This window comes from Diabrotica undecimpunctata, chromosome 4 (assembly GCF_040954645.1).
Source record: "Diabrotica undecimpunctata isolate CICGRU chromosome 4, icDiaUnde3, whole genome shotgun sequence".
NCBI lineage: Eukaryota > Metazoa > Arthropoda > Insecta > Coleoptera > Chrysomelidae > Diabrotica > Diabrotica undecimpunctata.
Window position 1 is genome coordinate 46760717 of NC_092806.1, and position 26108 is coordinate 46786824.

General features: G+C 34.8%; 1 protein-coding gene and 1 long non-coding RNA gene across 3 annotated transcripts in view; one reads left to right on the plus strand and one right to left on the minus strand.

Annotated features, from left to right (window-relative positions):
• The window catches only part of LOC140439484 (LIM domain only protein 3-like), a 431220-nt gene that overhangs the window by 384182 nt on the left and 20930 nt on the right, over positions 1–26108 (plus strand). For both annotated transcript variants that reach the window (XM_072529429.1, XM_072529430.1), the window contains exon 4: positions 23231–23522. In XM_072529429.1, coding sequence (XP_072385530.1) covers positions 23231–23522 — 292 coding nt within the window. The remainder of the gene's footprint in view (positions 1–23230; positions 23523–26108) is intronic.
• The window catches only part of LOC140439487 (uncharacterized), a 254156-nt gene that overhangs the window by 195534 nt on the left and 32514 nt on the right, over positions 1–26108 (minus strand). Inside the window, exon 2 of the long non-coding RNA XR_011950637.1 lies at positions 23002–23089. This is a non-coding gene — a long non-coding RNA (uncharacterized lncRNA). The remainder of the gene's footprint in view (positions 1–23001; positions 23090–26108) is intronic.

Sequence of the window (26108 nt, forward strand, 5' to 3'; positions counted from 1 at the left end):
CCTATTTCATTTACAATCTGATTCCTTAGCATGTTGGTGATGTTTTCCGAGTACCGTTCAGCAATTGTCGCATCTCTCAGCTTTTGGACATAATCTTTTTGTTCTATTCATTTTAATTTCTCTACTAATGTTTAAAATTCTAGTCCTCAATGTTGAAATCACTATAGTTGAGCCGCTGAAAAGATGGAATGATCATGTGAATGGCACGCACCTGTTAAATATTCCGCTTCCTATGTTACCGCTTTTCCCACGTTTACACCGCTCAACAAAAACGAACTAACAATGTTGCTATAATATATTTATACCGTTTTTTAGAGGTTATTGATTTACATTAATTTTAAACATTTTCACAAAATTCACCAGCCAGCGAAAGTGAAACACAAAGCATGATACATAAAACATTTAAGTTATAGTATCATGACACAAATAATGAGGGTGTAAACAGTTTCCCATAAGGTCTAGTTTCGAGCGCCTGTCGATGCTTGCATTGAGTGATCATGCGACCTTGGATTCCATGTTTAAAGCGGCCAGGGTATAGGCAATAATCTGAGACTATGTTTATGCCTCTATAACTTCTGCAGTTAATTATGTCTGTTCCATGCATTGAATCTATTAAGATTTGATCAATCTGACTCGTTGTTCTTCCATCAGTTGAGGTCTAGGTTACCTTTTGTATGTTCTTTTGTTCAAAATAGGTGCTAGGGACTGTTTTATTTAGGGCTGCTGCTAAGTTTATCAGTCGTAATCCAATGGCTCAGTGCTTAGTGACCCAAAAAATCGAGCAGCGGCTTTTTAACCAGAACCTTTGCGATGCCTTTTTATCTTTGGGAATTCCAATTTCAAAATTGAACAATGGCACTTTCACCTCATTTTTCAGAAATATTGTAAAATTAATATTCTCGATAAAAGTACCTTAAGAAAAAAAACGGGTGTGGCAGTCAAGTGGGACTGCCGGTAGAAGTTACACTTCTATACACGCATTCGCCGTTACAAATTTATTTGGGAGTCAATCTGCACAATCATTACATATGTAATGCTATGAGTAAGACATAGCAGAAAGAGAAACAGAATTAATAACAACTTACTAACAATTAATAAACAACATTTGACCTGTAATAGAAGTATAGTAAATGAAGGATTGAATCAATATTTTGATGAAAATGTTATTGAAAATGATTGTTATTAATATAAAAATACAATACAATACACTGCAACATAATTCAATATATAAATACAATACAAATTAAAATGCAATATTCATAAGTATTTAAAAATGACAATAATATACATAACTTTTCTACTTACACATATGTTTAATTTACCATGTAATAATATTAATAAAAAAGTCCTCCCCGACTGGGAATCGAACCCCGGTCTCCCGCGTGATAGGCGGGGATACTTACTACTATACTACCGAGGACATGACACAAACGTATTTCAAAATTGACAGTTCTGGGTCACACAGTGATTTGTTGAGATTATTATTTTGAAATACAAAAGACTAATATAATTATGAACATTTAATAAATAATACAAAACATATCACATAAATAATAATATTAATAAATATTTTATTATATATATAATATTATATGTATATATATATATATATAATATATATATATATATATATATATATATATAATATATATATATATATATCTTCTTCTTCTTAACATGCCATACACCAAAGTGCGTAGGCGACTATCTCATTACTAGAATTCTGTTCTTGGCGGCGTGACACAGCTCGCCTGTATTGTGTATTCCTGTCCATTCTTTAATATTTCTTAACCAGGATAATTGTTTGCGGCCGGCTCCTCTCCTACCTTCGATCTTCCCTTGTAGGATATATATATATATATATATATATATATATATATATATATATATATATATATATATATACAATATATAATATATATAATATTAAATACAAAAGGAACATTTTTATATTCGAGAGAGGAAGAGAGAGAAAATATATCTTCTGTCTCTCTCTTACTCATTATCTTACATATGTAATGATTTCACAGATTCACTCCCATACAAATTTCCAACGTGGAGTGCGCGTATAGAAGTATAACTTCAAAAATATATCGAGATTTGCTACGATATGAGACCATGAAAAAAATTCGAAAAATTGTTGCCGATAACTTGATTTCTTTTATAGTTGACGAAAGTACTGATTCACGGGTGCGCTATATGGTGCATCTAATGATAGGGGTTTCACATAAACATGTAAAAAATAAATGTTCTTGTAATTACTTTAAATGTTACCTAAAAGCAATTGAAGAAAATCAACTATTTGACCATAACACGTTTTGTTCAAGATGAGTTGTCTCGTTCTTTTTTTTACCGAAAAGTATACCATGAGATAAAGTTTTATTAATGTTAGGCGACAATGTAAGCTTTATGGTAAAGGAAGCACGGAACTTAAAGATATTTTATAGCAATTTAATTCATGAAAATGTTCCATATGTTAATGATTTGATAAATAATGTCAAAAAAGCTATTATACAATCGCCATTACGAATTTAATTTTAGAAAGAACGTCTGGGTAATATTCCATTACCCCATTTACCTATTATCACGAGACAGGGACACTTGGTTACAAGCAGCATTTTTTTATGCGGAGTATGTTCAAGGAATGAAAAGTTTTATAACAGAATTTAAGCAGCACTGGAGGAATGTAAACGCCTTGTTCGATTACCTAATTTACCTAAAAATCTAGCATACATTTCAAATTTCTTGTTGAGGACATAAAAAACTTGGAAAACAAAATTTTACTCTTAGTGAATTAGTTAGAATTAGAATCATGTTAAGAAATCTTTTCGTATGGTTAAAGGAAACGTAGACATATTTGGAGGAAATAAGTTGCAATATGTTTTAAACAAAAACTCAAACATTATTAAGTTTAAAAATGCACCAAAAACTTTTGTTGATACTGAAAGAAGTATTTGGTTTATACAAATTTATACACAGATAAAAAGCATAATATTTTAGTTTTAAATTTTTAATAACTATAACACTATTTTGTGAAATTGCCTATCTGCTATAAGTATGTATGATTACTGTATTTCTTAAAATATTGTTATTTTATATATATATATATATATATATATATATATATATATATATATATATATATATATTAAAAGAAGTAAATGTCAAAAATAGTATTTCAATCTTACTGCAGTCTTTTTAATTAATTGATTAAAAGGATGGTTTTACAGTAGTAACATACTGGAAGGTTTTGTGATGTCATAAGGTGGGAGACGTATATGACATATTCGTAGTCGGCGAAGAACTGATTTTTCTTTCCTGTTCATAGAGGACATATTGACACGAGATAAGTTGGATTGACCGTCATGCAGCTTAGTTTTTGTTTTATTCCACAGGTCTGCCTATGAGCTGAGGATTTTTTGTTTAATTAATATCTTAAGATCCGTATAAGTTTGCACCTCTTTGAAGGCTGATTCAGAAGAACATGCCGCTTTAGCGGCCTGGTCTGCTTTTTCGTTTCCCAATATACCAACATGAAATAGAGTCTAGATCATTATGACTGTTATGTAAGCAGAATATAGTTGGTTACAGATGGTGTGTATTTCCTAGACTAGTGGATTTTTCAAGAAGATGCATCTTATGGAATGAATCAAGAAAAAAAATCAGTACATATAGCAATTGTTTTGCTTTCATTTGAAGTAGGATGGATTGAAGTCTTCAATGCTTGGAGCATTCCATATAATTCTGCGGTGTAAATACTACCACTTCTAGGTAGTCGTACAGAGCTTACTGTCATTGTCATTATGGACACAGCGGAGCCACAACAGTCATCATTCTTGGGCGCATAAATTTCATCAAATTATGATAAGTTAAGGATGTTTTGGAAAGATTTTCTGAGGATTGAGTTTATGTTTTATGTTTTATTGGTTTATGTTTTATTGAATCTGCATAAATAAGTATTGAGTATTGAAAGATTGTGCATCCATGGAGTTTCAGGGTATAAATAGAAGTAGTATTGAAAATGTTGATACTGCAGTTTTAAGCTATACAAAAATATGACTTTTAAAATACTAACAGATAGATATTTTAGATTATTAAAATTATATGAATTCTAATTAGCCTTCTTCGGTCCATCTTTGGACATAGGCCTCCCAATCCTTTTCCATTCTTCTCTGTCTGTCGCTATGGTCATCCACCTAGAGCCACGTGCTTCTTGATATCATCTGCCCATCTCATTTGGGGCCTTTCTCTGCTTCGGTTATATTCCCACGGTCTCCAACTTATAAGAATTTTGTTCCATCGGTCTTCTTTTTGTCTTATATTGTGTCCTGCAAATCTCCATTTCAATTTTGCAACTTCTTGTCTAACATCCCTCACTTTTGTTTTCTCTCTTATCCACTCGTTTCTCTTTTAATCCATTAGTCTTATGTGCAACATTTGTCTTTCCATTGCTCTTTGGGTTTTTATGATTTTGTCCATGTTTGCTTTTGTAAATGTCTACGTTTGGGAACCATAAGTGAGAACAGGGAGTACGCATTGATTGTATACTTTGGTCTTAAGATGCTGTGGATATCTTTTGTTTTTAAGAATGTAGCTTAGTTTGCCAAATGCCGCCTATGCCAGTCTAACTCGTCTTTTAATCTCTGCTGTTTGGTTTTCTTTGTTAAGTTTTATAGTTTGACCCAGATATATATAATCCTGAACTTGTTCTATTTCATCTTGTCCGATCCACATTGTGATGTCTTTATCTGTATTTGTTATGATTTTGGTCTTGCTGTAATTCATATTAAGGCCTATCTTTCCAGCTTCTACGTCCAGTTCTTTCACCATTTCAAATAATTCTCCTTTTTTATCGGTTATCAATGCGATGTCATCAGCGTACCTTAGATGGTTCAAGCGTTGTCCACAAATTTTTATACCTTTTTCTTCCCATTCTAATCTTTTAAAAATATCTTCCAGAGCCTGATTGAAAAGTTTCGGTGATATTGTGTCACCCTGTCTCACGCCTCTATTTATTTGTATTGATTTTTTTCCTTCATATACTTTAATTGTTGTTTTGGCTTCCTTATATATATATATTGGCTATTAGTTCCGTATATCTGTGGTATATGAATTCCGTATATGAATTATTGATTTTTAAATGCGAAATTTATGAACAAGACAGAAATTAATGTCTGCATATTTGCAGATATTGCATATTTGCGCCAATTTGGTGCATATATTTCATATATTCCGGTCTCTAGTGATAAAATGGCTTATTTCCAAAACTATATTTACAAAAACTTAACTGCCACAGAAGCAGAACAATTTTTTTTATTTTTTTTTTAGCTATTAAAACCGTTTATTAAACTTTATTTATAATTTCAGTCGATTTCTATTGGTCTATTTCTACCTTCCTCTCGTTTGCCAATTAATATACAGAGATTAAATCTAATTTCTGAATTGGAGGATGTTATTAAAAGTTTCTCTCAAAAGTAGTGAGATGGTTTTAATTAGCTATATATACGCTATTTATTTTTGTGGTACTTCGGATATTAAAGCAATTACTTGTATATTTTAAAGCAAAATATCAGAAAGCAAATATTTGAGAGATATTTATCTCTATATGTCTGCTTTGCTTTTTATAGCAATAATCAACAATAAATACAAGATTGATTAAAACATTTATTTGATATAGAAAGGTCTACTACTAAAGAAACCCAAATAAAAAGGAAGTTCTATGAATAGTGCTCTTGTTTTTTACATACTGTGTCAGATTTTTCACTTATTTATTTATACATAATCTAGAGTTGGATCAATGAGAATCACCTTTAAAGGAGTATCTTCTACTCCTTTCCACTAAGCTTTTTTACGACTTTCTTTTTTCTATCTGTCGCCCTGTACTTACTGCTGATTTTCGTCCAGTACCTGTCCTATTTAGCCGTTTTGTACTCAGACATAATATATCAGTAGATTATAATTGATATTGGAATTTTTGGTGCTTTTGAAAATGAGTGTTTTGGCACAACAAAACTTTAAGCAAATACTTGTTCGACTGCATAAAGGCTGAACTGTAATCTTGGTTGCTACTAAAAATCGAGTATTCTAGAGCATGTCATCAAACAAGGCAACTAATCATTTTTATGCAGAGAAACATATATGCCTATAAGAACGTCACACTACTATATACGGATTCTCAGGAATACTACACAATTCAAAAATACTCAAATAACTCAAATCGTCACAAAAAGGGGTCTGCTTCTAAACAATACAAAATTGTGTATTATTCAATACTACAAAATACAAAACCTCTTTCTAGATGACCTAAAAATAATTGTAATCCTGATTCGAACACACCACGGAGGTCACAATGAGGCTAATTATAGCGCAATTAAGGTACGCACACTTCCTCTACGGCATTCTCTTTGATGTGTGCAGCAGTTGAAGAGGCAATATCAGAAAGTAACAAACATAAAAAGCATACATTAGTTAATATACCATGATTATACCAAGAAAAAAGCTAAAGGATCCATATCAAAGCAGAATAAGTAATCATCTACCGCGAGTTCCAGACATCAACGACATGAGTATAGAATAGGAAAAAATCAAAATTTGCAGACAGTGCAGTAAAGGAAATGACAGGAAGGAAAAGAAAACAAAAAACTACTATTTTTTGTAATCGAAGAGCAATAAGAAGATTTGAAAGAACCAAACTATAACCTGCAAAGATTTACTCATAAAATCATTAAAGAGAAATAAAATCACTTTAGTAGAGAAATATACAGTGTGGAAACCACTTATGGAATAAAATTGTTTGTGTCCTTATTTTAGAAAATAATAAAAAACGTTGAGATACCTTAACTTTTAAATTTAAATATGCGCTTTTTAAACATAAATTTGAATGAACAGAGTGATCCACGCAAGTCTGGCATAGTCCATAATCCTTATTTTAATGAAACACCCTGTATATTTTTATGTTTTTAAAAGACTCTTAACGGCCTGATTTCAACGAACTATATCATCTAGGGTCTATAATGAATAATACAAGGTGAAATTTTGAAATTAATAATATATGACGTGTTATGGTATTATTTTAAATAAGCTAAATACAGACAATACACTTTTACTCTAAGTGTCAGTATATTGGGAAAAATTTCTGTTTAGTAACCGTGTTAACATTTTTTGTCATGAATAGGTAAAAACTGTCCAGATAGTCTGCTAATTAAACTAAATCGGTAAATAATGCGGATTGTTATCAAACAGTTGTTGGTGTGTTAACATTTTACATTAAAATAATAAATTCCTAATTAAAAGCTAATTTCTTGCAGAAATAAAAATGAAATATTCAACTGAGACCCACCGAATTGAGATTTTAAGGATGATCGGTTACGGGGAGAATTGTAGAAGTCAAGTTGAAGTAGCAAACTTATTTAATCAGTTGCCTAATATTGCACAAGGTACTGTATCTAAAATTTATGCACAATTCGGAGAACTTGGACATGTCAAACCATTAAAAAGAAAACCGAACTTTATTGAAGATGAGGTGAAAGTGGATATTTTGTTAAGTGTCGCAGAGAATCCAACGTCAAGTTCACGTCAAGTTGCACGTCAAAATAATGTGAGTCACACAACTGTCCTAAGGTGTCTCCATGAAGAAAAACTTCATCGATATAAATTGACTTTAGTGTAGGAGCTAACAGTAGACGATCCAGATCGTAGAATATATTTCTGCGAAAGAACGATGGATAAAATTAACACTAATGAAATAGCTCTTAGAGCTGTGCTATATGCTCCGAAAATTAAAAAAGGAATACACAAAAAATGGACTGGAAATAAATCTAAAAAAGACCGAATATTTAACAACAGAGCAAGAACCAGTGAGAAACTTGGAAATGGACGATAATAGGGAAATTAACGGTACTGACAAATTCAAATATTTAGGATTCATACTTTCAAAAAATGGAACCACCGAGCAAGAGATAACCAGCAGATTAGCACAGACAAGAACATGTATTAAACAAATGAACGGGGTACTGTGGGATAGACAGATTACCAGAAATACAAAGAAGAGAATTTATAACACCTTGGTATGCAGTATAATGACCTATGGAGCAGAGAATTGGGTAATAAATAAACGAAACAGGTCCAAAATCACAGTAACTGAAATGGAGTTCATGAGAAGAAGCTGCAGAGTGACGAAAATGGATCGCATCAGAAATGAGGAGATAAAACGAAGAATGGCAGTAGAACAAGACATACTCAGCTACATCGAAGAAAAACGTTTAATTTGGTATGGACATGTGCGAAGAACAGATCATACAAGGTGGATAGCAAAGATTTCGGATTGGAACCCAATAGGAAGGAGGAAAAGAGGTAGACCCCGAAGATCATGGAGGGATGAAGTGGACGAGGCCATGGAAAGACGAGACCTTAGAGATGGAGAATGGCAGAACAGAAAGGACTCGAAACGTTGGCTGAAAGAAGGAAGGCGGCGACAGCTGTAAAAATCCTTATATAGATAGATAGAAATAGCTCTTGGCACAATTCTTTTTTCTGATGAATCAACATTTACATTGAACAGAGAGGTAAACCGACAAAACTATAGATATTGGTCAGCGGAGAATCCTCATTGGGTGCGTGAGACACACACTCAGTATCCTCAAAAGTTTAATGTTTGGGCAGATATTATAAGAGATCATATTATTGGTCCTATATTTGTAGATAGTAATTTGACAGCGGAAAAATATTTAAGCATGCTAAGAGACGATGTTCTTCCTCAGTTGGCTAACTTATATCCCAATCCAATAGATCCGATCCTACCGCATAAAACTGTCTGCTTCCAGCAGGACGGTGCAACACCCCATTATGCTTTAATGGTGAGAAATTACTTGAATTAAATCTTCTTCAATAAATAGATTGGACGAAGGAGTACTATTGAGTGGCTAGCTAGGTAGCCAGATCTTACGCCTTTGGATTTTTTCTGTCGGGTTAACACTACTTGGTATGATACTGCTGTTTATTGTAGTTTTGAAAATCATATAACTTGTTTTCTCCTTATTTACTTTAAGTCTGTTTATATTGAACCACATCTGAGCCTTCTCCAAAGACTCTTTGGCAATATCTAGAAGATTATTCAAAGACGATCCTAAGATTAATATGTTTGTGCCATCAGCAAAGTAAGATTTTATCCACTGATAAGCTAGTCCCCTAATACCATATCTTTCCAATTTCTTCAGTAAAATTGAGTGGTGCAAACTATCGAAAGCCTCTGACAGATCTAAAAATATTCCCAGAGAAAGATGTTTATTTTCATAACGGGCCACAATCTTGTCCATAAAATTGTAAATAGCAGTATCGATTGATTTTCCCTTTAAATAGCCATGCTGTACATGACTTAATAAATTTTGAGAATAGAAAAAGCTGAGAAGCCATTCACACATCGCTAATTCAAATAATTTGGAGAACGAAGGGAGCAGACGGCCCCGGAAAGGCCAGCCCTTCTGAAATTTGACTAATTAATAATTACCGTAAAAGATGCAGAAATCTCTGGATGTTTTGATAGATGATTTTTGCATTTTGCTTCTGGAAAATGTTGTTTTATCATTGATTCTAGATCTTCTAATTTGGTGTCTGGTGTTAATCTGGTTATATGTAAGGATACGGTCTTGGGAACTGTTGTTACTTTGTCATTGCTGTTGCTTGTCCCAATAACAAATTGTTTATTTCTGCGACGTTCTTTCTTCTCCATCCTGTTCCTTCATCTACTGATTCCAAATTCTGTATCGCGGTCATTTTCTGCACAATTTCTGCTTAATGTACTGCAGCTCTAACTTGCTGTATTTGAATAATATTTGTGTTCTTGTCATTAAATTCTTTAAGGTGTTATGTTTGTTTTATGTTTATGTTTACTTGTTTTATGGGTGACGTCTGAGCAGTGGGTATTGGAATGTTTAGGCTCCGTGATTCTGTATTATTTAGCCTACTAACAGTTAAATTCATATCGGCTGGCTTGCTTGGGTACTTATCGGGATACCTTCGGTTGGGCCGTCATGCTATGTGTTGTGATTTTTCTCTGGACATAGTTCCACTACTATCATTAACATCAGCTGGGCTTTTTGTTTTTGCGGTTACAGTTTTTTCGCTATTTGGATATTCTTTAATGATTAATTGTTTCGTTCGTTCACTATTTAGGTTTTTATTTGAATAAGTATTTAAACTCACATTTTGTTGTATAGATGGCGTTGATTTGTTAATTTTATAACATTAATTAAATCTAATTGTTCTTTTAGCGTATTTATAGTAATTTGCTGATTTGATATGATTACTTCATTCTGATTTATAATTTTCTTTAGATACCTGATTTCCAATAACTTTGGATCCTTATCGTCAAATTCGGTATCCAAAATTTCATCTGTTGGATCATTTAACCTCACACTTTCTTAACAACATGTCACTGTTTCATCATCAATATATTTAACGTATTTTAATTGCTTTAAACAACTACTATGCGATAATATTTAACATTTGGTGCATGTAAGACCATTTTGTGCTACTTTTTGACACTTTTTACAGCATTTAACTGCAGCTTCATTAACACGACCGCTCTTCAGCAGAGCCATCTTGAATATATTATTACATTATTATTATATAATTACTATATTTAGGTAGGTGAAGAAGTATTTAAACGAAAATAATTTACATAAAACGTGTTTAAAAGGTTTTAAATTTTTAAAGGTTAGACCCTTTGAACACATAACTAATAATTTTGGTTTGTACGAAAATATGGAAAATCCCAGTCTAATGGTATGACGTTGTTGTGTAATATACATTTACCCTTAATACACGATTGCGTCTAAAAGCAAACATCAAGAAAATTAAAGGCATCATATTTCAGCAGACTTCTACAGTAGGTATAGTCTGGTAATTAAATTACAGTGGTATTGTATAATGTATTTTAAAATAAAGCTTTTCTAATTATACAGCTAAGAAACCCGCATCTGAGAAAGCGAAAATGTAATCATCAGAAGGGAATAAGGCAGCAGCTATTATGCACCAACAATAACCGTGGGGTAGATGGGTTGAAGACGAAAACGCTGCCTCTTTTCTGTTTTGAGATTTGTCTAGTTAAATTAGCCGTTGCTTTGGTTTAATTAAAATAGTTTAAGCTTTAATGACAAAAGTATTAAAAGCAAACGAGTGTGTTAAATATATTTATAAAACGAAATTAAAGTGTTAATTGACTTTAAATTAACTGTCTGAAATATCTTTAAATAATGCATGCATTTTATACGGTCATGTGGATCGTTGTATGTGACCATCTGTTTCATTTTGATTCATACTCCATACGCATCATTAAGATGGAAAATCTTAGTACAGAGGTTTAATCAAAAGGAAGAACATTTTACAAAATCATTAACTTAAAGGTTTACATATAACTAATACTATTTCTGTTTCACTATTACTATAATTACTATAACGCCTAGTGATGTATATATATATATAATATATATATATTTATATATATATATATATATATATATATATATATATTTATATATGTATATATACATATATATATATATATATATATATATATATATATAATTATATATATATATATATAATATATATATATATATATATATATATATATATATATATATATATTTTGGGTTTGTAGTCAAATACTGGCCTTTAAGTAAAACTCTTTAAGGTTTGTTAAGCTTTCGAGTTTATTTAACTCTCTCAAAACATACTAAAAATTAAAACAAAAAACTACATTAGACAATGAAGTTGTTGTATCTTTAACAGTCTTACCCTTGTGAGGATTGTACTATCAAATTAACAGAATTACTTAACATTTGACATTATATTATTTAATTTTCTTATTCTTTAAGTCAAAACTTATTACTATGGTTACCATGTCTCTTCTATTTTTTAAATTCATTTAAGGTTAGTTTGACAGAGGAAGTGTCTATGTTTATGCAAACCTTCTGAACAAATCCCCTTCGTTGGCTCAGTGAAGATGTTCGTTCAGTTGTAATGGAAACACCAAATAATAGTAGCAGAGTTTATTGTAGAGACGTACACTATGGGTGTAGACCCGGGATTACTTTGAGTAGAGACTGATGAAGTTGATCGTTGACGACTATCAAGTTCGTTGAGTGAATATTGATTGAATTGCCTCTCTAGGCAAGAGATCTTAGTTTTATATAAACTTTAATTGGGTCAATATTTTCGCGGACCTCGCGTGACATGTGTATTTAATTTATGTAAATAGTTTAACTTTGTCAGCACTTTTGACCGATGTCCAAATTATTTATTGATAATTGACCAAATGTGTATGTAACCTAATTAACTACGTGTGTGTATTTAATAACAAATAGATTCATTCGGTCTACTGGGTGATAAAATTATACTGTCCAATTTCGGATATGAATTCTAAAGATTTGATATTGGACATACTGCGGAATCGGGCAATCTGGCCCAAGTGTCAATACTCAAAGTTTACATATAAGTATTACATAACATAGTAAAATTCAAACATGATAAATTATAAATAGTTTAAGAATAATCAACAATCTTCCAACCGTACCCTAGCTATCAATGTCCGACTCTATCTCTAGATTAAAATTAGGGCAATTGGATGAAAATGTGGAAAGTGGGATGTCAACTTGGGAAGTCGACGGTACATTGTTGTGCCGATTACTAACTAATACAGGTACTTCCTGTTCGTTAGTCTGAGTTTGTGGATTCCCTGAACGACATAGTCGTGCAACAGGACGGTACTTCCATAACGTGAGTATCCCAATTATTACCATTATAGTAATGATCCCGGTGGCCACAAAATAATGCCAATTAGATTCGTGAATCGATCGCCACTGCGTATGCGTCATTTCTTGTTCCAGACTCTCCTCCTCAAGTAACACATGACGTAGCTCTCCTCCTGGTATGTCAAGGTAGGTGTTTAGAGGCGTGTTAAACTTGCGGGGTGTCCTCGCCACCAGTTGGGCCACGGGAGTGATTGGCGACTTCAGGTAACTCGTCACTGCTCTGTCCACCCCACTGCTAGTAGGGAGTAATGTAATATTTTTCGTTTGGGCGATACATTTGGGTGAAAGCTTCAGGAATGTGACTCGTTCCAGTACTCTTTCGTTCCGATTTCCATCGCAAATAATGGATATGTGTATCGTGACTGGCGTGATAACTAGCCAGAGGTTGGGAGTACCCATCTTACTCCATTGAGCTGTCTGTATTGTCCTGGCTACCACTGGACATGTGCTATTCTTAGATCGCTCATAAATTTCTTCAAGTATGCAGTTTGGTTGGGTATCCATGTTTCTTATAGCCGTTGGTGAGCACGCTATCTGCGCCTTTGTCAACAGTAAGCATCTTTCTCTATCTTCCGCGGTCAATTCGAAGTAGTGCAGTGTGTTATAATCTACGACCAGTAGATTCCTTGGGGCGACAAATGTGCGCAACACCGACCCCTCAACGTTAAGTGGTATGGCCGTGACTTTGAGCATGCTGTACTTATTTTTCCCTGTCACTATGAAGTATCCGATGACTGTTATATATCTGTCGTCATGACTGACTTCTGTTTCTATGATGGGTTGTCGTCGTATTTCGACCCCTTGAGGCAGTATCTGCCCTGCTTTCCCTATTAATTTGGTTATTTCACCCGGTTTCACTATATCAATGAAGTGTCCGTGGTTATAGTGAAGGTTTAATATTCCCTCGTAAAATTGAGTATATTCGTTTATGAAGTCCATAACTTGTAATGCTATCGTTTGTATTCGTAACGTGCTATATTCGGTTTCTAGTTTTTGTGCTTTGTCTTCTACTTCGTTAAGTCCTTTAGATATTTCTTGTAGACCTGTGATTAGTGCTTTGTTAAACTTGTTCATTTGCTCGTTTATGCTGTTCTCTGTGTGATTGATTGATGTTATTGTTTCTAACATTATCTTCGCCTGGTGCTGTGATCCCTTTATTAGCTCCTTTTGGTTATTATCTAATGCTTCAATGTTACTGTAGGCTTCGTCATTGACTCCAAAGACTGAGGTTAATATTGTTCCTAATATTCCTCTTCTTTCCCTTCCTTTTATTTCTACTGTCAACCCCTCGCTTACTGACTCCGCCTTTCTTTGTCCTTCCTCTAACTTCTCTATTATATCCTTACAATTCACGATTTTTATTTCATGACACAGTTCTCGTACGCCTTGTATCATATTTCCTATTAGTTGGTGCTCTGTTCGAATTCTTCCTTTTTCGAGTAACACCTTTATTCGAAATGTTCCCCGGTCTATGACGACCTCTCCAAGGTCTTCTGTGAAAAATCCTGGTACCGGATTATATATTTTATACGGTTCTGCCTATATGGGTTTTAACATCGTTAAAAACATTATAGCTACTAGTATTTTCTTCCATCTTAGTGCTGCTGCCTTCTTCGGCTTTTCCTGTTTCTCTTCTTTCAGTCGTATTAGCTTATGTATGGGTCTTTTAGTCAGTTTCCCGTTTGCCTTTCTCACTGTTACTACTCTGGTTAATCCCTCCGCTCCAGGGTGTGTTTCTGTTACCCTTGCTAATGGCCATCTGCCTGGAGGTGTATCCTCTTCTTTAATTATAACTATTTCTTCTTCTTTTATGTTAGGGTGCGCCTTATGCCATCTATTTCTCTGTTGTAATTGGTGCAGGTATTCCTGTTTCCAAATTTTCCAGAAGTCTCTTTTTATTTTCTCCACTAATCTCCACCTCGTCGGCATCTTCAAATAAGTCGTAAGCTCTTCTTCCCGATTTGGTGATATAATTTCCCTCCCTATAAGGAAGTGAGCTGGTGTCAGGGCTATTTTCCCTTCAGGGTCTTCTGATGACCCACATAATGGTCTCGAGTTCATACATGCTTCTATTTGTGCCAGCACCGTACTCAATTCTTCATATGTTAGAACTGTTTCCCCGATGATTCTTTTCAAATGATATTTCATTATTCGCACTGCGCTCTCCCATAATCCTCCGAAATGTGGTGCATATGCAGGTATGACATGCCACTGGGTACCTAGTGCCAGTAATCCTTGTTTTATCTCGTCATCTATTTTTTGATGTTCTTTTTTCAACAAATTTGCTGTTCCTACAAATGTGGTTCCGTTATCGCTGTATACGTTGTTGCACTGTCCTCTGCGTGCCGTAAATCTCTTGAACGCTGCGATGAATGCATCCGTAGACATATCGCTTACTACCTCAAGGTGTACTGCCTTCGTTGACAGACACACAAATACTGAGATGTAGCCCTTATAGCTCCTCTGTCCTCTGCCTCTTGTGGTACTTATTTTTATTGGCCCGGCATAATCTATCCCTGTGTTAGTAAAGGGATGACTCGGGTTCACTCTGTCTTTCGGTAGATCTCCCATTAATTGTTGTGCTGCTTGGCTTTTATACCTCCTGCACCTTAAACATTTTGCTAGATGATCTTTCACGGTTCTTCTGCCGTTGATTATCCAGTATTTCCTTTTTATGTACTGTAGTGTTTGTTGTAATCCGCTATGTAGATTTCTTGCGTGACTATCTGTTATAAGTAACTTTGTTAATGCACTATCCTTTGGCAAAATTATCGGATGTTTTTCTCCGTACTTTAGATTCGTGTGTCTCAGTCTTCCGGTGACTCTTAGAATTCCTTGTCTATCCAGGAATGGTACCAATGACGCTAATTTATTTTTCTTGTCTAATTGCTGTTTCTTCTCCAGCTTATTTATTTCTTGTTTGAAGTAGGCGTGCTGTGTGTGCTTTATCACCTTTAATAGCGTTTCCTCTAATTCTTGGACTGTAAGCTGACTTTGTCCATTGTCTTTCTTTTTTCTGCATTTGTCTGCAAATCTCCTACAATATGAAAGTACTCTTCTCATTCTTTCTAAATTTGAGAATCTCTCGCATATGTCCTCCTTTATCGTTGTCGTGTGCACCGTTATTTTCGTTTTGACTTCCTCCTCATTTGTCTCTGGTATTTCTTCTGATTCCTGCGTTAAAGTTTTGTTACTAGTCAGCCAAGTTGGTCCCTTCCACCATAGCTCTGCTTCTAATAATTCTGATGCGGTACTTCCACGTGAGAGGATGTCCGCTGGATTTTCCTTTGTATCTACCTTATGCCAATTTTTCGGTCCTATAACGCCTCTTATTTCCTCTACTCTGTTGGCGACGAACATTTTCCATCTTTTTGATGATCCCTTTATCCAAACCAGGGTTATCGTTGAGTCCGACCATGCATATACCTCAATGTTTTCCCTGTTCAATGCTTGTAGGGTTTTCTTCATTAAATTTGCTAGTAGTACCGCGGCACACAGCTCGAGCCTCGGTAACGTCGTTTTCCCTTTCAATGGTGCGACTTTCGATTTTGCTATCATTAGATTCGTTTTAATTTCTGTGCCTAATACCCTTGAGTAGATTACCGCTCCATATCCTTTCATAGACGCATCTGCAAATCCATGTAGTTCTACTCTGTTTATCTTGCTTAAGTTGTTCCACCTGGGCAATGTTATTTTCTCCAGATTTACTAATTGCGCCTGGTATGTATTCCACCTGCTTTGTTGGTTGCTAGTTAATTCTTTATCCCAACTGGTCTTTTGCTCCCATAATTCCTGTATGAACATTTTCGCCTGAATTACTACAGGTGCTATCCATCCCAGTGGGTCGTATAGTTTTGCTACTTCTGACAGTACGTGTCTTTTCGTTATTTTCTTTGCCGTCGTTATCCCTATTTTGAATGTGATTATATCCTCTTTAGGTGACCAGTGTATTCCTAACGTTTTCCGTACTTCTTCTTGTTTGAATGCCTTGGAGTCTACGTTCCTCATATCTTCCGGTACGTTCTCCATTATTTTTTCTTCGTTGCTCAACCATTTTCTAAGAATGAAACCTCCTTTTCTGAACAGTTGTATTAATTCCTTTTGGGCTGTTTCTGCTTCCTGCACTGTCTCAGCTCCTCCTAGTATATCGTCTACATACATGTTTTCTTTTACAATTTTCGATGCCAACGGGAACCTCGCTCCTTCGTCTTCTTGTAATTGTTGTATTGTTCTTAACGCTAAAAAGAGTGCTGCGGCCGTGCCGTATGTCACCGTCGTTAAGTTATACTCTTGTATGTGGTCCTTTGTGTCCTTTCTCCACAAATTTTTTTGATATTTTTGGTCTTCTTCTGCCATTCTGATTTGTCTAAACATTTTTTCCAGATCCGCTGAGTATGCTACCTTATTGGATCTCCATCGTAATAGTATATTTGTCAAATCTTGTAATTTCGGCCCTGTGTGCATAATATCATTCAGGCTTACTGCCGATGAGCTTTTGCTTGATGCATCAAACACGGCTCTTATTTTCGTTGTAGTACTGTCCTCTTTTCTCACTGGATGATGAGGTAAGTAGTACCCATCTGCCTGGTTTTCTGCTATTACCATATGACCTTGGTTTTCATAATCTTCCATGAATTGTCTGTAATTCGCTTCTAACTGTTTGTCTTTTGCAAACTTCCTTTCTAGTTGCATCAATCTGGCGAATGCTTGCTGTTTAGATTCTCCTAACTTTGCGACGTCTTCCCTAAACGGAATTTTTACTTCGTATCTCCCTTCTTCATTCCTTTTTACAGTCTGTCGATACAGTTCTTCACATTCTTGTTTTTCCACTGAGAAACTTGTGTCCTGATTTACTTCTTCTTATTCCCAGAAGTTCTTTATTTGTACGTCCATTGCTTGTCTTGATATCATACAGCATACTTCTGCTTTTATATTCTCCCTTTCTCGTGCTATTCCCGAAACTATCCATCCTAGTTTGGTGTTTTGACTCAGGAGTCCATTACTTATTCTGTGCATCCCTTCTGTCAATATGTAACTGTATTCTTTTACTCCTAGTAGTAAGTCTATCTTCCCTACCTTGTAATATCTTGGATCTGCCAGTATTGCATTTTTCTCGTTATAGTCCGGTAGAATTATATCCTGTTCCGGTAAATTCCTTGTTATCTTCGGTAGTACTAGTGCTTCTATTTCCATCTCGAAGTCACTTTCGTAATGAGTTTCGATTATAAGTTTCATACTCCAGTTGGCTGTTTTTTCTCCTGACGAGCCTATCCCGGATATGGTCGCCTGTATGGGCTTCCTTGTTGTTCCTAGCGTCGTCGCAGCTTGTTCCGTTATAAATGCGCATTGTGACCCTTGGTCGATTAGTGCTCTCATTATGTGTGAATCTCCTTTCGCATCTCTTATGCGTACCACAGCTGTCGCTAGTAATGCTTTACCTTCCTTATGGCTTGCACAGTTTACTGAATTCTGCCCTCTTTGTTGGTCGTTGCTATTCCTAGGCCCATTGGTATCTTGTGTATTTTCTCGCCTTCCGTTATTTTGTTCTCTGGCGTTGTATGGATTATTATTTCCTCCTCTGTACCTATCAGCTTGGTACCCGTTTCTTCTATTGTTTGAATCTCTTCCATTTCTTTCTTGTGTTTGTTCTCCTTTCGTTCCATTGGAGTTTCTTTTGTTGCTTGTGTTTCCTTTTTCATAATGCAACATATGGTGGTGGTCTCCGCCACAGTGTCTGCACCTATATTGTGAATAACATTGTTTTTCTTTTTTATGTGCTAGGCAGTTTGTACACAATCCTTTTTCTTTTATCATCCTGTTCCGGTCTCTTACATTGAGTTCCTGAAATTCTCTGCAGTTCGGTACTCCGTGATCTCCGTTGCATATCACGCAATGTGTTCTTGGTTTCCTAAGAGATCCTCCTTGCTTCTCTTGTCTTTTTTCTGACTCCAGCAGTTCCAGTGTCTTAAATCTTCGCTGTAAGAATGTTTGTGTCGATTTGTACGTCGGTATCTCTCTACTGTCTCCAATGTGGTTTTCGTACAGCCTCCTAGTTTCATTGTCCCATTTCGTTATGATAATTCGGGCTATCAATGGGCTCCACGCTTCCGTGTCTGTTCCTAACTAAATGGCTTCCAGACTTTCGTGGAAGGTGTCATGTAGTGATTTCAATGCTCTAGCAGAAGATTCCTTTACTTCCTGCGCTAGTAGCATCCTGTCTATTAATTTAAACAATATCATCCTTGGGTTCTCATACCTATCTTTTAGCATGTTCCAGGCCACTTCGTAGTTGGCCTCGGATATGTTTAAGTGTTGTATCATTCTGTTGGCTTCCCCTCTTACTTGAGTTTTTAGGTACTGCATTTTTTCTGCGTTTGATAACTGGTCGTTTTCATGTATTACTTTAGTAAACAGATCGTGGAAAGTTCTCCACGTTTCATATCTGCCTTCATACACAGGGATTTTTACCTGCGGCAATGTCACACCGTCCCTCCTCTGTGTGCTTTCTGGCCGTTGCATTCCTGGCCTTATTTTCTTTAAAACTTCCCTGACTTTCCTCTTTAGATGATTTATTCTCTCTACTTCTCCATTATCTGTAGCGTCTAGTTCCTCATTTACTGCTGCTTCAATCATTAGTGTATTCACCTTTTCCATGTATTCTCTTAACTCTGACTGCAATTCTTCATCCTCCTGCAAGTCTTGTTCATTTTCTGGCCGTAATAATTCCTCGATTCTTTATTTTCTTATCTGTATCTCCTTTACTTTCGGTGCTTTTCCTCTTTTCAGCACCCTTCCATATTCTTCCAACAGGGTTTTCCCCTCAATGTATATCTTAAATACCTGATCTTAGTATTTTGTTTCAAAATATTTTTCTTTCGTTATACCCCCTTCTAGCAGCTTTTCGTGGTTATTTAAAAATTTTGCCCAATATTCTTCTAATTTTTCCTGTCTATCCCGGATGTATTGTTGATTTTTCCGAGATTGGGAATCCTTTTTTGTATTTGAAACGAGTTTCGTTATTTCTGTTCCTAAATCCGCTTGCTTAACGTATATGCTTTCCATGATTATTCTTATAAATTTTTACATTCAGCGGTAAATATATTAGACAATACGAAATGTACGTTATTTATTAAATAAGTATACCTGTTCTATAACACTTTCTTTTCTATCGGAATGTGCAATTTAGCGAAATATGAGTTTGACCTTGCCTGCTGTGCTATTCTTTGTACTGAGGTAGGTCAAGATGTAATCCACACACTCTTATAATGATATATATACATATATATATTGTTATCAAAATAAATGAAATTATTTGCTACGTAATTATTTTAATTTTTCGAAATAAAGTATTTGTAAAGTTTGTCGAAATAAAGTAATTGAAATTAAAAGCAAGCTATATGTATGAACGTTTCTTTTTTCAAATTGTCATACAAAATTACTGTTTAGTAAGTTATAGTTGTGAATGACGTTTATTTTTTGTTTTATCAATTCTCTGTAATATTTAAATGGTATACATTCTAAAGTACATTATTATACGATTGATAGAGTGGAGATTGTTGTTCTAAATTGTTAAATTGTAATAAAAAAAAACTTGTTAAATTGTAAGATTGTAAAAGTTGGAAGATTTTGTAATTATTCAAAAACTTACGGTTTTTTGTGTTCTTAGACGTTGAGGATCCCTCGCTTCTGGTGGGTTCTGCAATCGGTCCTGTCCTTTGGCTGCTCTGCGGCTCTAGTATGGCTCTCGGCTTTGGTACTGCTCTCGGCACTAGTATGGCTCTCGGCTTTGGTACTGCTCTCGGCTCTAGTATGGCTCTCGGCTTTGGTACTGCTCTCGGCTCTAGTGTGGCTCTCGGCTTTGGTACTGCTCTCGGCTCTAGTGTGGCTCTCGGCTTTGGTACTGCTCTCGGCTCTAGTGTGGCTCTCGGCTTTGGTACTGCTCTCGGCTCTAGTGTGGCTCTCGGCTTTGGTACTGCTCTCGGCTCTAGTGTGGCTCTCGGCTTTGGTATAGCTCTCGTTCTCCCGGGTCTAGTGGTCTCTCTCTGCTACTGAGGGTGTTGCTGGCGTGGACTGTATAGGCTCTCTCAAACTTCCTTGAAGTATTCTGTTTCTCGATAGGACCATGAACAAATCCCCTTCGTTGGCTCAGTGAAGATGTTCGTTCAGTTGTAATGGAAACACCAAATAATAGTAGCAGAGTTTATTGTAGAGACGTACACTATGGGTGTAGACCCGGGATTACTTTGAGTAGAGACTGATGAAGTTGATCGTTGACGACTATCAAGTTCGTTGAGTGAATATTGATTGAATTGCCTCTCTAGGCAAGAGATCTTAGTTTTATATAAACTTTAATTGGGTCAATATTTTCGCGGACCTCGCGTGACATGTGTATTTAATTTATGTAAATGGTTTAACTTTGTCAGCACTTTTGACCGATGTCCAAATTATTTATTGATAATTGACCAAATGTGTATGTAACCTAATTAACTACGTGTGTGTATTTAATAACAAATAGATTCATTCGGTCTACTGGGTGATAAAATTATACTGTCCAATTTCGGATATGAATTCTAAAGATTTGATATTGGACACCTTCATTGCAATTTTTGACATAATATGTAAAAATGTTTCGTTTGCATTTATTAAACAAGCAACAGACTTTATGTTAATAAGTAATTAAGAAGGGAAAAAAACCAAACACAAATAAACAATAAATTTTATCTTATTTGAACTTGGAATAATCCCTTTTTTTGTGTAACTTTTAAAGAACATTTATATAGTTGTTGTTCTTTTCTTCTATATAGCACTAATATTTTCAATGTCTTCTCTTTTGTTTAAGGTGTTTTGTGTAGTTTTAATTAAACACATTTCTAGAAACAGTCTTTTGTTGTAATTTATTCCCTTCTCAATATTTCTGCTTGATCATAGTTAGGCGTGTGGCCCATCGTAATAGAATGTTCACTTAATGCACAGGCTTGTACTTTATTCAGATTAATGTCACTCTTGTGCGATGTTAACCTTCCGGACAAATTTGTGGACGTTTCCCCAATATATATTCTATTGCAATTATTACAGGGTAGAGAGTACACTACATTGGAGCTTACTTTAATATTTAAGGGTGTTTTAAGTTTGTTGTGTAATTTGAAATATTGGCAGGCAACGGTGAGGGAAATCTTTTTTGGACATCTAACGTCACGGAGTAAGACTCCCTGGCATATTTCTGCCGAGTAGGATACTAAGCCAGAAGACCCCAGGGTAGTACCGGATTAACCGTGGTCTGGCTAAAACCTTAACTACCGTTCCAGAGAGGTGTCACTCAATGAGCAACTAACATCTTATATAAAGCTTATATAAAACTTATATAAAACTAATAACTTATAAATAACCATACCTATTGCCGTAAATCAAAAAATACTTCCGTTAGGCCATGAACTAATAAATAATAATAACCATAAATTTCAGATCCCTGGTTCAATTTCCTCCTCTTTCCTCCTGCTCCTTTTTCTTAATCACCCCAGACATCAGACATTGTACTTCTCTCCATAATTTCTCTCCTCTCAACATTATGTTTACGTCTGCCCATCTCTTTCAGTTAAAAATGTGGGCGGGAGCGTCCGGTACCCCACAAACAGTACAGTCTGCCAAAGCAAATTGGAACAAACTATGAATGCGATGATATGGTGTACATCAGCAGTGAAGGGAACATAGGGAAAGTCATCAGCGAAGAAGACAAGAGGAAGGAGAAGATTATGATCTTCGGAAAAAGAGGATTTGTTGGAAGGTCTCCGGTCAGGGGACGGGACTCTACCTTAAACAAATATCGTTTCAAGAACAAAATATGATTGAAATGTCAAATGGTGGTAGTTCAGACTTCTTTGCTAGATGGCGTCGTTAGTTTACTGGACAAACGGTATATATATATATATATATATATATATATATATATATATATGGTATATATATATATAATATATATATATATATATAATATATTATATGTGTGTGTGTGTAAATTTTTTCATAGTTTTTGGTGCTACAGCGTGGCAAATATTTTTTTAACTCTGTAAAGCATACATACACTACAGCTCTAACACGATTGAACTAAATAGTGACCTTCTGACGCTTATGCCTTTCAGATCTATTGTTACTAATTTTAGAGTCAACTTAATTAACTATTTTGTTCACTTACATAAAACCTTGAGTCTTTGGTTCGGGAGTTTATATTCTTTGCCAACACTACCAGGATGTAATCTGATGTCTGACTGCAAATTTTCAATCTAGTGAGAAAAAAATGGTTAAGTTAGATTAAATTAGATTCATCTAATGTTGAGACTTAATCTATAATTTTTAAGTATGTACTAAACTTGTATTTGTTTTATCAAAATGACAATAAACTTATCATTTACTTTTACTTTCAGAATCTGGAGAGAACCAAGTGTCAACTACACGATCGTCTATATCCCTGCCTACCGGTGTTACCCCTGTGTCTGTGTCTAGTGCTCCCAATACGTTATCTACGACTGGTATCAATGTGCGCGAGTGCGCGGGGTGCGGAAAACGAATTCACGATAGATTCCTTCTTAAAGCGTTGGACCTTTTTTGGCACGAAGACTGTCTCAAGTGCGGTTGCTGTGATTGCCGTTTAGGCGAAGTAGGATCTACACTATATACCAAAGCAAATTTAATACTATGTAAAAGAGACTACCTTAGGTAAGCACGATTTGTGTATGTAGATTTTTACTTAAATTGTATATTCTTTTCTTTGAAAGCCGTGTTACTATATTGTTTAGTTAATCCAGGTTGAGATACACACGACTCTATTCATGTCGGCTTTAAAACAATCCATGTTTCCTCTTTCATCTTCCCACATCTTGGTCCTGAGCATTCTGAAGCAGCAAGTATGAAGTGATGTCAAAACTTCGAGAATTAGTCATTAGTGATGCCGTCAGACACCATTTTTGTGCGAAGTAGGTTCAGGGCATGATTTTCAGCAAACTTAATAGCTCGTGCTTAGATAATTTCGAATTCTATTTTGGTAAATTAATTTGTTATGTTTAATAATTTGTTCCAAGATATGTTAAACTTCAAAGTAGTAAGATAACGTAACATATTTGTTGTGTAATTAGCCCCGTGAATGTGTAACACAACCAATTTAGTTGCGAAAGTAAACATTGCTACAAAATGTATATCAGGCAAGTAAAACTAATGGAAAATTAAAATAAAGTAAGTAAATGAGTCGTAAGCTGATCATAACAATTTTTCATGTCTGTGGATACGGATGTATATCTACAAATAGGCATAGGAATTTAGAAGTTGAAAAAAATATTAACCTTAAGCATAAAATTAGTGAAATACAAAATGTGGCTGATACTTAATCACGTTACTATTTAGAGAGAAATAGAGAGAGAGAGGGAAATTTATTGTGTTTAAAATGGGTTTACATGTATAAAACACAACATATGGTACAAACAAGGCACAAGATACATTAAAAAAATATATCAATTAGCGCAACTGTCCTCAAAAAAATCCTCTATACTATAGTAACATTTAGATAATAAAAACTTCTTAATTGCTCTTCGGAATACAAAAATATTGCTTGAGGATCTGATATCGACTGGTACATGAATAAACATTTTCTTACCGGTTTAAATAAATGATTTTTTAATTAATGTAGAAGAGGGAATTGGAAATGGAATGACATAATTTAGACGAGTGTTATATGGGGAATCTGTCCGAATATCCTCTTTATGTTTTTTAAAAATTAAGCACGCTAATTCAAGGATATACATGCAAGGAAGTGTCAAGATACCATGTTTCCGGAACAGAGGCCTGCATGATGTACCAAACTTGACCTTGCATTTATATCTGAGTTCTCTCTTTTGTAGCATAAAATTTCTACTGAAATGATGAAGAAAACAGTTACTCCAAAAGGCAATACCGTATCTTAAATTAGATTCAATCAGGGCTACATAAACACTTTTTGCAATCTGGAAATCTAAATGGTGAGCAACTGATTTGACCGCAAAGTAACTCGATGATATATTTTTGCTTAAAAATACAGTGTGCAGCTCAAATTTAAGTTTAGTATCAATATAGACCTAAAAATTTGTTTACTGTGTTAGAACAAATGCCTTCATTGCCCAGAGTAATGTTGTTTAGATCATTCTTAAAAGAAATTAATTTGGTTTTTGTAAAATTAATGTCAAATAATTAGCTTTGTACCACTCTAAGATTTTTAGCATATCACTACTAATAATCTTGTTCAGTACCTTAGCGTCCTTGTTTTGCCATAAAATTGTGGTGTCATCTGCAAATATAGTAAACCGGCCATTAATGTCGAGGTTAATTATGTCATTAAAATATATCAAGAAAAAGATAGGACCCAAGACGGAGCCTCGAGGTACTCCACAATTAATAACGATATTACTAGAGTAGCGCTCGTTGATTGATACAGACTGGCATCTGTCTTTCAAGTATGCATGTAACCACTTTAGAGCACTGCCTCTAAAACCATATCTTTCCAGTTTATTAAGAAGTATTTTGTGACTGATACAGTCAAAGGCTTTAGATAGATCACAGAAAACTGCGGCAGCAACATAATCGTTATTTAAGTCCAAGTATAGTTTTTCCATGAATTCGAAGATGGCATCATGTACTTTTTAATGACTGGAAACCGAATTTTTAAGGAAGAAAGTAAATTGCGTTTTTGTAAGAAAGTCATCATTTGGATTTTTACCAATTTTTCTATAACCTTTGAAAGCGACGGTAACAAAGAGATAGGACCATAATTAGCAGGTAAATCGTGGTCACCACCTTTATTCAGAGGAATAACCTTAGCACATTTTAAACAGTCGCTTAAGTGACCCATTGAAAAAGATGTGTTAATTGCCTCCGCTAAAATTCTCAGAACATTATCAGGAAGAACGGATAAAACTTTAGATGGGATATCATCCCAACCTGCAGTCATAGGATTTTTAATGCCTTATATAATATTTTTATTTCAGCCGAGTTAGTGGAAAGAAAATAAAAGGAATTTGTAATGTTTACTCCATTTAAAAAATGCATTTGATCCGAAGAAGAATTAATTTTTCCAGCGAGTTCTGGACTTACCGAGTAGTAATATTTATTCAGCTCCCTAGGGTCTAAGAATATATCAGCAGTTTGGGGAACTTTAGCTCTAAGATTATTAACTATACGCCAAGATTCCTTTTGTTTATTATTGGTATTTCCGATTCTAGATTTAAAGTCGACTTTACACTACATGATTTATCATGTGATTTGTCATATGATTTTGTC